The sequence below is a fragment of the Lolium perenne genome, chromosome 5 (assembly GCF_019359855.2).
Source record: "Lolium perenne isolate Kyuss_39 chromosome 5, Kyuss_2.0, whole genome shotgun sequence".
In the NCBI taxonomy this organism is placed as follows: domain Eukaryota; kingdom Viridiplantae; phylum Streptophyta; class Magnoliopsida; order Poales; family Poaceae; genus Lolium; species Lolium perenne.
The window spans coordinates 214,107,416-214,118,648 of NC_067248.2; the positions used below are offsets into that span (position 1 = coordinate 214,107,416).

Sequence of the window (11,233 nt, forward strand, 5' to 3'; positions counted from 1 at the left end):
AAAAATCAACCGTATATTCCAAATGGCATCAATAGGAAAAGAAAATCTACGGGGTTCCATTTCTATGAGATTTCTCTTTTTCAAAGGGGGTACTCTACGTATTTTCCTCCGAATCAAAGAGAAGTCGGTGATCTTACATTCGAACCCTTCAACTGATGTGTATCACGACTTCCATCCCTTGCAAGCTCACTAATGTGTCGGTGCTGTGCCGATGCCGCCGCGGCGCTGGGTCACTGCTCCACCGTTGCGTAGTCACATTCTTCGAGATCCAAGTTCTAAAACTGGCAAATATTTCATCCGTTAAGTAATATAAGATGTTTAAAATTTTAGTATTAGATTTATCTATTTTGATATGTATCTATTCTAATTTTAATGCGTAGATTCACATTCACTCATTTTAAAATATCTAAAATTTCTTAAATTTCGTGAATGGAGGGAGTACAACACAACACCAGCAATTCCTGGTTTCCTCCCCATCGTGTAGCGTTTGTACGACTTAAATTTATTTCAGTGTCTTTTTCATACTGTTCTAGAGGTTGTAATAAATTGACACATGAACTAGCGGCCATTGGTGTGCGTCGGCAGTCGTTGTGGCTGGAAGCTTTGCCAAACCTGTTTGTTAATGGAATCGTCGGTTCCAATTAAAAAAAAAAACTTGCATCCCCTCCCTGATCTCTCCCCTCCAGCTCCATGTCAGAGACGGATGCCGCCGGCGACGAGCTCATCCTCGACGCCCCCAACTTCATTCGCGTCTACAAGAGCGGCCGCGTCGAGCGCTTCCTGCCGGTCGACTTCGCCCCACCCGGCACCGACGCCGCCACCGGCGTCTCCTCCAAGGACGTCCCCATCCTTCCGGGACCCGGCATGTCGGCAAGAATCTACCTCCCGGTCACTGCCACCGCCGGCGGCCAACAGGGCAAAGTCCCCGTCCTCGTATTCTTCCACGGCGGCGGCTTCTGCCTCGGCTCCGCGTTCGACGCCGCCGTGCACGGCCACGCCAACCAGCTCGCCGCGCGGGCCGGCGCGATGGTCGTGTCCGTGGAGTACCGCCTCGCGCCGGAGCGCCCCGTCCCGGCGCTCTACGGGGACGCCTGGGCTGCGCTCCAGTGGGTGGCCGCGCACGCCGCCGGCAACGGGCCCGAGTCCTGGCTCACCGCCCACGCGGACCTCGCGCGCGTCCACGTCGGCGGCGAGAGCGCCGGCGCCAACATCGCGCACCACGCCGCGATGCGCGCCGGCGCGGAGGAGCTAGGCCACGGCGTGAGGGTGGGCGCGCTCCTGCTCATCCACCCCTACTTCCTGGGCGGCGACGGCGCCTCCGAGTCGGACGAGATGGGCATGGCCATGCTCCGCGAGCTGGTGCGGCTCTGGCCGGTGGTCTGCCCGGGGACCAGCGGGTGGGAGGACCCGTGGATCAACCCCATGGCGGAGGGCGCGCCCAGCCTGGCCCGGCTGGGGTGTCGGCGCGCGCTGGTGTGCGTTGGTGGCAGAGACCCCATGAGGGGCCGGGGAAGGCTGTATGCTGAGAAGTTGATGGCCAGCGGCTGGCATGGCGAGGTGGGGGTCTGGGAGGCAGATGGGCAGGGCCATGGCTTCCACCTCGTCCGGCCGACATGGTTGGAGGCGGAAGCGCAGGTCCGCGTCATTGCTCAATTTCTGGGCCGCCCATGAGGTCTCCTGTTCCCCCATTCGTTCTCATGAGCAATTGCAACATATTTCATTATGGAATTCGAGTTCTGTGTAATTTTTAAATTGTTCTTATCCTGCTTCTTCAGTAGTTTTATGTTTTAGACTATAAGAATGAGAGTTGTTAATTCCTACTATCATAAATGGACCAATTAAGACCAGTTAGTCCGTCAATTGTAAATTTCTATCTTGAAAGGATTTAAGAGTGCTAAGATATGAATACAAAGATCTCATTCATATTTCTATAGAAGAAAATTGCTTTTCACAAGAAATGAAAGGAACTTACTCACTTATTCAGCTATTCCATCCCATATCGTCACACCTTATCAGATGTATCATATAGCCCTTTCTTACATATGTTTACTCCGAAAATATCTGAGTGGGAATGCTATGTACAATGTACTATTTATATATCCATTTTGGGATTTACTTAACGACAATCAATTACATTTCTATTGCGGACATTCCTTATGATGTTGCATTGCATGACATGACAAACTAAGAGGCTTCTGGTACAAGTGCAAGTCTATCGAGCAATAAGGAAAATGTTAGCGATGCAGTGGTGTTGGTCACCTGCAGCAACCGGTGCAAGGCACACTGAAGCACTTCTCAAATACCTTCGTGTTCGACGGTGCTCCTTACAGAGATCCCCCCCCCCAAATGACAGAATGTCTCGGATAACCTTTTCTTTTCATTTGCCCTGGCATCAGGGCTTTGCACAGTGCTTCCTTTACTTCCTATTGCCTTATTGCTGTACCATTGACCAAATGCACTTTCCTCTGTCAAATGCACTTGCTTGAGTAAACTATGTGCAATATGCAAGAAATATTAAGTTGCATAATCATAGCATATTATAGAAATCGCAGACTAATGTTCCAGTAGCTTAGATTTTTGCAGGGTCGGACTTATTGGTGTGGCATCAATACGTCTTGTTTTCGTGAGGCGGGTAAGCTTCTTGTGTAAAGAACTGCATCAGAAGAGGATGTCTTAAGTGGTATCAGCAGCCAGATGACAGACCAAATTTAAAGAGTCAGCATCTGCATATCTGGTAACTACCAATTAAACTCCTTTCATTTGGCCCAGTTCTTTTGGATTATGAGTTCTTGACATATATATTGGGACTGCGTGGAAGCAACCACTCGCCTCATTACATAACCAAGAATTTACTGCTGAGATAATGACTTCTCCTGATGTGCAACATTGGCATGCCATTTTTTTATTGAAACAGCACAGGCATAAGCTTTGCCTTTTTTATATAAAAAAAGTGTATGTCGAGAAGTTGGTGGCGAGTGGCTGGCATGGCGAGGTGGGGGTCTGGGAGGCAGATGAGCAGGGGCATGGCTTCCACCTAGTCCGACCAACATGCTTGGAGGAGGAAGCGCAGGTCTGTGTCATTGCTGAATTTCTGGGCCGCCCATGAGATCTCCTGTTCTCCATTCATTCACATGACCAAGACAATTGCCATTATCATATTTCATCAGGGAATTCCAGTTTTGTGTAATTTTTTTTAATGGTCCTTATGCTACTTCTTAGCATTCTTAAATGGAGTTGAAACTAAGATCAGCTAGTCCGCCAATTTTAAATTTCTACTTCCTCTGTCCCATGAAACATGTCTTAACTTTGTCTAAATTTGGATGTATGTACACACTAAATAGTATCTAGATGCACCCAAATTTGGACAAACTTAAGACAAGTTTCATGGGATGGAGGGAGTATTTTGAAAGGATTTAAAATGCTAAGATATGAATACAAAGATCTCATTCATATTTCAATAGAAGAAACTTGCTTTCACAAGAAAAGAAAGCAACTTAATCACTTATTCCGTTATTCCAGCCCATTTCGTCACACCTTATCAGATGTACCTTAGAGCCTTTTCTTACATATGTTTACTATAAAAGTATCTGAGTGGGAATGCTATGCAGTATTTATATTTCCATTTCGGGCGATAACCTTTATATTCCGGACATTCCTTGTGATGTTGCACTGCATGACATGGCAGACTAAGAGGCTTCTGTCAAAACTGCAAGTCTATCGAGCAATTATGAAAATGTTACTGATGCAGCGGTGCTGGATGCCTGCAAGAGCCGGTGCAAGGCACACTGAAGCACTTCTCAAATACCTACATGTTTGATGGTACTTCTTAGAGAGATCCCCACCAAATGACCGCATATTGTAGAAATCGCAGACTAATGTTCCAGCAGCTTAGTTTTTTGCAGGGTAGGGCTTATTGGTGTGGCACCAATACGTCGTGTATTCGTGAGGCGGGGGAGGTTTTTGTGTACTGTCTTAAGTGGTACCAGCAGCCAGACGGCAGACCAAGTTTAAAGAGTCAGCATCTGCATATCTGGTAACTACAAATTAAATTCCTTTCATGTGGGCCAGATCTTTTGGATTATGTAAGGATGTATGGTTGTCTGGACATATATATTGGGACTACGTGGAAGCAATCACTCGGCTCATTACATTACCAACTACTTACTGCTGAGATAATGACTTCTCTTGATGTGCAACATTAGCTTGCGGCATGCCACTTTTTATTGAAACACCTTAGTCATAAGCTTTGCCTTTTTTTATATCAAAGTAAGTGTTTGAGTTACAATATGTAGTTATGTACAAGGGCCTTGACACAGACGGCAATGGCTGGTAACAAACCATTTTATTGGTATTGAAAAGCCTCTCCTCTGTTCGATCCTTGTTGGCAATGGAACATCATTGTCTGGTATTGCACACACTTCGCTCATTAGCATAATTACAATCCTTAACAGGGTGCCATAATGAATTGTTTTTAACTTTTGATGTTTACCATCCATGTATATAGCAGAACTACAAACTATACCATTTGATGATGAAAAGTTAAGCAAGTTTTAATTTGAATTTGGTACACAGTTTATTGCTTTGAATTTCGTACAAGACACAGAATATTATTTACCTATTGCAAAAGTTTGCTCTTAAATTAAATACTCGTATTTTTTTTGTCCTGAGGGTTCTGAACCGTTAGCTAGTTTCACAATCACTATTTGGTCTTATCACATGATCTCTTACTTGACGTGCCAGATAACCTTTCCTTATAACGGGTTAATTGGATTCATGCCACTACAAATTTCCCAAGTTGGAAAAAATGCCATTACAAAATTCAAAGTTGAAAATATGCCACTACAACTTTTCTTAATTATGCAACCTAGAGAAAGTTGGAATGTTACACCATTTCTCCTAAATCACGTGTGCAAAATAAAGAACATCTATTGTTGTCTAGATTCAATGAACTTAAAGCATCAGAGGTGCAGGTAAGGGCTTTACGTGCCCAACTCTTGTAGTTTCTTATCCCATTTTGTTGAATTAACTAAAAGTATTACACACCCACCCTATTCTAGGATCATATTGAGATAAGAGCACAAAACTAAGATTTATTACCTCCATGCAAAAGTAAGTCAACTTTCTAACATGACTAATATTTGGATCACTGAAATTTCCTTTTTTCTGACAGCACCTCCAGGGCACAAGAAAAGCCCTTAGTCTGAGGACAACTGAGAAAGTGACATTCATCCTTTATTAAATGAAAAGATATGTGCTGCATCTCAAACGTCATAGGCAGATACAAGCCTCTCAATCATCACAACAAAGAGAACCACATTTTCCACTTTGAGAAGTTCTCTTTTTTTGTATGTTTGATAACAAAAAATGGGACATTTCAACACATTATTAGGTCTATAGGGCTAGAAGTTTCCTCGAAAGCACCTAACAGCTTGTATTTTATTAACTTGAGTTCTACATCCTTATGAAGGAAGGATGTAAAAGATCTTATTGCACGTTTAAGTTAGGCGTAATGACTTCTCCTGATTGCTAGAGACCTGCTCGACCTGCATTGCCACGAAAGTTCTCATCCAGAGTCTATTAATACTTGTTCTCTACATTAACTTGAGCACTCAAAAATATCGACCTCAGATGAAATACAATTGTGTGCAACCTACCCTTGATGAGAGAAGAAATATGGAGAGTGGAAAACATATCTTGTGTAGACACCCACCAACTTATGGCAACCTCGTCACAGTTCTCTCTATTGATGGTGGAGGGATTCGAGGAATCATTCCAGCTGTTGCTCTTGCTTTTCTAGAAACAGAGTTGCAGGTATAACTATAGTTATGTAGATATTGCCATGACAACGCTAACCTGGTAAGAAATATGATAGATTAAGAGTCCATGTTCAGTATATCGTGTTAGATGAAATTATCCCAACTTTATTATTTGGTGCTAATTTAAAGATTAACTGAATCCACCATCTCTTGTTAACTTAAACTGCTACTCTTTCCTGTCACCTTGTCTTTTATTTTTATATTATTATGTATGGAGATGTACATGTTGAAACGTTGCAGTCCTGCAGAACATTTTCAGATTCCTGGCAAATTGTTTTTCCCTACTTATAGTCCATTAGTTCAATCTTCTGCTAGTTTCAGATATACCTTTTTAACTTCAGTTCTACATTCTCATGAAGGAATGATGAACTGAATATACTCCCCTTGTAACTCTGGCTTTTTGTTCTTCCACACCATTTATGCTCCTTTCCTTAGAAACACAATAATTCTCAATTGATGCCCTTGGTTGCATCTCACTGAAACTGTGGTGTTAATTTCTGAAGAAACTTGATGGAGAGGAAGCCCGATTAGCAGACTACTTCGATGTCATTGCTGGAACTAGCACAGGGGGGCTTGTGACTTCGATGCTCACTGCACCTAACAAGAAGAGAAGACCACTTTTTGCTGCCAAGGATATTCAAGCATTTTATATGGACCATGCTCCCAAAATTTTCCCACAGCTCAGGTGAACACATATATTATGTTTTTTGTTGATTGGATTGGGAATTTGTCTGTAAACAGTTTGACAGTTTGTTTTCATAGGGGTGCATTCGGTCGGATAATGAGGATGCTCCGATCATTGTCAGGACCTTCCTATGATGGCAAGTACCTTCATGAAGTTGTGAGACAGAAATTAGGAAACACCAGGCTGCATCAGACTTTAACAAATGTTGTAATACCAACTTTCGATATCAAGCGGCTACAACCAACCATTTTTTCGTCCTTTGAGGTTTCCCTCTCTCTCACAATCTTTTGGGCTTTGGAATTTGAGTAAATGTTTTGTTTTAGAACCAGTTACAAGTCAGAACAAATTCATTTTAATGGCATGGGAAACACCTGCTATTCCATCAATTCTTCTTAATTGAGATCTTGCACAAAATTGAACTTTCTATTATCATGTGACAGGTTAAGAAGAAGAACACCATGGATGCTTTGCTATCAGATATTTGCATCAGCACATCTGCTGCTCCAACATATCTACCTGCACATTACTTCAAGACGGAAGACTATCATGGAAACATCAAGGAGTTTAATCTTATTGATGGGGGAGTAGCTGCCAATAATCCGGTACCATAGTCCATAGTTATCTGTTGTTAACTAGTTATGCATAACATAATACCACAATTTTCACTTCAATCTTTGTGTATGGTTTATAAGTTCAGTTTCTTTACTTCTCATACATGCTGTGCAATATACATCCACTATGTCTTATAATTTACTCGATTCAGTAATTCAAGGCATTTTTTAAAAGAGACATAATATCCATCTCTGTCATGTTTAGGCTTTAGTTGCCATTGGAGAAGTAACCAAGCAGATTTTCAAGGCAAATCCAGATTTCTTCCCAATAAAGCCTATGGACTATGGCCGTTTCTTGGTCATTTCACTTGGCACCGGCTCATCAAAGTTTGAAGAAAAGTACAATTCACAAAAGGCTAAATCATGGGGAGTGTTGGGTTGGTTACTTAGCAGTGGATCCACACCATTGATAGATATTTTCACACGAGCAAGTGCAGATATGGTTGATATTCACATTGCTGCTGTTTTTAAAGCTTTACATTCTGAGCAGAACTATCTGAGGATCCAGGTAATTAAGATGAAGCAGTTTATTTGTACTAATTTTACTAAGAAAACAGCATCCTTTTCTCTCACGCTTCCGTTTCTAATTACAGGATGATACCCTACGCGGAACACTCTCCTCGGTTGATGTTGCCACCAAGGATAACTTGGAGAAACTTGTCAGTATTGGAGAGATGTTGCTAAAGAAACCTGTCTCACGGGCAAATTTAGAGACTGGTCAGATGGTTGCTGCTTGTAGTGACACAGATGTGACCAACGAGGAAGCTCTCAAGAGGTGAGCTTGCCACCACCTATTAGGTTATTATAATTGCATTATGCATCTACAGATGATCTAATTACTACCTTCTTTGCAGATTTGCAAAGCTGTTGTCTGATGAAAGGAGAATTCGCCAAGCAAGGTCACCGAAATGAACCCGGGTCTCTTTTACGTCAATACTCTGCCAGAGAGAAACTTTCTCCGCATGTCATGCACCAGCGACCAATTAATTGATCTGTCTCTTGAAGTTCAATTGTAACATAGTTAAATAAATGTGTAGTGTGGCATTCCCTAAAAAAAGTGTAGTGTGGCATACTGACTGCTACGGCTTGATAAGTTTCATTGTAACATAGTTAAATAAGTGTGTAGGTTGGCATACTGCCATGCTACTGTTAAGCATTGATGGCTTTATTCTTGTGTAAATACAGATAAACTTTTTTAATAAACTGAACATTTTTATTGCTCTGTTGTGTTGTCAATTTCGCTGATTTTATTTCAGCCGACTAGTTCTGAAGGATTCCAGGTTGGCCATGCAGCGAGACATTTCGAATAAAGAGATAGCTGGTGCTGCTGCATGGAACAAGTACCTGGTACGATTTCCCTTCACTTTGTACGTAGAAATTGTAAAACCTATCTCTGCTTTGAGTATCAAGCAAGATGAGATGCCTTTTCATGTAGATAGCTTTGCCCTTTGGTACTTCTGTAAGATTCTGCTGTTGGAGATGGTCAGAGAGACATCCAATTCTTGTTGAGTTTGGAGCGTGGACAGACATTAGACAAATGTCTGCAAGGCGCTTCACTAACTCAAAGTAGTTCACTTATAATGAAAACTTTCCAGGGCAAGAGGCCCATCCGTGAGTACCTTTTAGCTTGCAATGAAGGTTCCAACTCGCTACTTTCTTGCAACATGCATTTTTTTGGTGAACATTGAAAATGGCCCTATTCCATGATAATGGTATTTACTCTGCCAAGTTGGATTTGTTTAACATTGCAGTAACCAAGTAGCAGGGCATAGGCTGAAGGATGACTAGAACTGAATATGTTGATTTGGATACTACAGTGCTTAGCCTTTCAGAACGAGTCTAACCATGTGCTGTCCACAGCACTACGTCCCTACAAGGAAAGGCCATCTTGTAACCATCACCTATCAAATTTGGGGCACCGAAAGATCCGATCAGCGCTCAACCTTGCCAGCGAAGTAGGTATGTCTGCCAACTTTAAGAAACGCAAATTGTCCATCAACACATAAGTATAGCTAGTTGAAAGCAGAGACAATTGTGATTTTGGAATCCAAGTGCTTCTTTTTCTGAATGGCAGCCAAATATGTTGGAATTAAGTACCAATGTTAGACCTTCTGTCAGCCAGTCATGTGGGTTCACACTGGTAGTGCCACAATGCTATGTTTGATGGACCATAGGTTTTGGAAATAAAAAAAAGGCAAGTCTGACAAGTATTTATTCAAATATGATAATGCTGAAACCTTGGGACCTTTTGCTCAAGTTAGTGGCCTGCACCGGTTGAGTGCTCTAAACCGTTGGTCGTGAGCAACTTTGCCCAGCCGTCGCCCGTGCATGAACTATATTTCTCCTCAAGTCATAAGCTATGAACTTAATGATTTCAAAAGGTGATCTCCTAGGTTCAGGGAGCCAACTAATGTGCTTGGCCGGTCAAAAGCTGGCTTCTTGATTGACGGAGCACAACGCCAATGCAATTTGGGCCTCCTATGCCAGTCCAAGTAAGGAAGATTCCCCGATTCTGCCACCTTTTCTGAGATCTTTGGACCCCCGACAGTAAAAAAACGAGTGAACAGACTGCATGCTCTCTATGCTCTTCTTACTTTCGTGAAAAACATATTTCTCATAGTCAAATGTGCACGTTTAGAAATGTAATTACGCTCGTGTTTATGAAAAGTTTTTGACCATGGTGTGAAGAAATTAGACTTTGGCAAAAATGACAGCGCATGGTGGGTGTTTCTTCATGTCACCCTCTGAAGTTCTGATGCACTTCTATGTTGCACAGAGCTCCCTTGCTACGTAGTTTGTACTACATAGCTCCCATTTGGCACTTACAATATTGCATCCCGGGGCACTTTATCTACCCTATATAAATTGTCGCTGGAGACACCCTTCAAATCAAACTTAAAAACTGAAGCAAGAAGAGCAGTAGCATACCAGTGTGTACTGCCCTGTGCTTAAGAGTTTTAGACCACCGCACTTTGGTTCTTAACTTCTTACATGGCAGGTTCCAAGCAGGTCTCGTCGTGCACTTGCATTTTTCTCATCTTGATCGTGTCGAGCCACCTGGTGCCGTGCTGCGAGGCGAGGAGGCTGATGGCGGCGATAACGAGCAACGGCGAGGAGGCATGCACATCAGCAGGGTGCCCCGGCGTGCAAGGCAGTGCAAGCCTCATTGCGTCGGCGAAGATATCAACCACCGACGGTCGTGGAACGGCTCCTGGGCACAGCCCGGGGATCGGCAACAAGCTGCACGCTTCAGGGAACGACCGTCGTTGAGCAAGTTAAGTGTGGAATGCTGGATGGTACAGAGCTCTTGGTCACCTGTTTATATGAACTGTTTGTTCTCTTGATTTGTATTCCTCGGCTGGATGCAGATGTACATGGTTTTAGAAAGTAGAAAAAACGTGTGATGTGTATTTTATTTCCTGTTCATTGGAATAAAAGCTGTGCATTAATTCTCTTCTTTCATCTAACGAGGAGTATTAGCTAGTGTCTGAGCAAGATAGACGTCATATACGAATTCATCTAGGTCTAGACGACGGCGAAGAAACGAATAATGTAACAAAAATTCTAAGAATCAAAACCAAGCTCCGTATAGTAAAATGGCGGAAGGAATCTGAGGGCACTTGCAGTGCAGAGCCGCCCAAAGGATGCTGGTTGCGCGAGATTCTCCCAACTAGTGAGATCTACCGTAAAATACTTTCTCCCGGTAAAATACAAGGAAGATTCCATACCATTTGACAGAGACCGGCTGGCCCCAGTGCATGGCACCGTGCACATAGGTATATTTGCCCCTTTCCTGAGGGTTCACCGGACCACCGTTTCCTAGCGGAAACCGTCAAACTGCACGAAAAGAGATAATTCTTGGGGCCTCTTTGATTTAAAATATTTGTGTACACTCTATATGTCTAGATACATACATTTAATTTTGGAGGATTCAAAATTTTAAGAATATTTCTATGGTGATTGGTTTATTTCTATGAATAAATTGCACATGCACTTTATCTACAGATTCCGTTGCACTATAGTATATAGAAAATCTAGCATCACTTAACCTCTTGGTAATAATTATTTGTTTTTCTTTGTGAAGAAATCGAATAAATTTTGGTGCATCCGGAATCTTGTAG

At 42.7% G+C, this 11,233-nt stretch overlaps 2 protein-coding genes across 7 annotated transcripts; both read left to right on the forward strand.

Moving 5' to 3' along the window:
* The first annotated feature begins 560 nt into the window (after positions 1-560).
* Positions 561-2,729, forward strand: LOC127301889 (probable carboxylesterase 1). Of its 2 annotated transcripts, none has more exons than XM_051332181.2 (2): positions 561-1,672; positions 2,584-2,729. In XM_051332181.2, exon 1 carries the CDS (start codon positions 691-693, stop codon positions 1,669-1,671), a length of 981 nt encoding a protein of 326 aa, XP_051188141.1. In that variant the 5' UTR covers positions 561-690; the 3' UTR covers position 1,672; positions 2,584-2,729. The 2 variants fall into 2 exon arrangements, with proteins under 2 accessions (XP_051188141.1, XP_051188142.1); XM_051332182.2 differs by having other exon boundaries at positions 2,574-2,717.
* A 40-nt stretch (positions 2,730-2,769) lies between these two features.
* On the forward strand, positions 2,770-8,334 carry LOC127301887 (patatin-like protein 2). 5 transcript variants are annotated; one of them, XM_071820299.1, is made up of 9 exons: positions 2,770-3,819; positions 3,888-4,033; positions 5,629-5,811; positions 6,320-6,501; positions 6,579-6,765; positions 6,942-7,103; positions 7,318-7,620; positions 7,706-7,887; positions 7,967-8,334. In XM_071820299.1, exons 3-9 carry the CDS (start codon positions 5,629-5,631, stop codon positions 8,022-8,024), a joined length of 1,257 nt encoding a protein of 418 aa, XP_071676400.1. In that variant the 5' UTR covers positions 2,770-3,819; positions 3,888-4,033; the 3' UTR covers positions 8,025-8,334. The 5 variants fall into 5 exon arrangements, with proteins under 5 accessions (XP_071676400.1, XP_071676402.1, XP_071676401.1 ...); XM_071820301.1 differs by having other exon boundaries at positions 3,893-4,033; XM_071820300.1 differs by having other exon boundaries at positions 3,903-4,033.
* Positions 8,335-11,233: the final 2,899 nt, after the last annotated feature.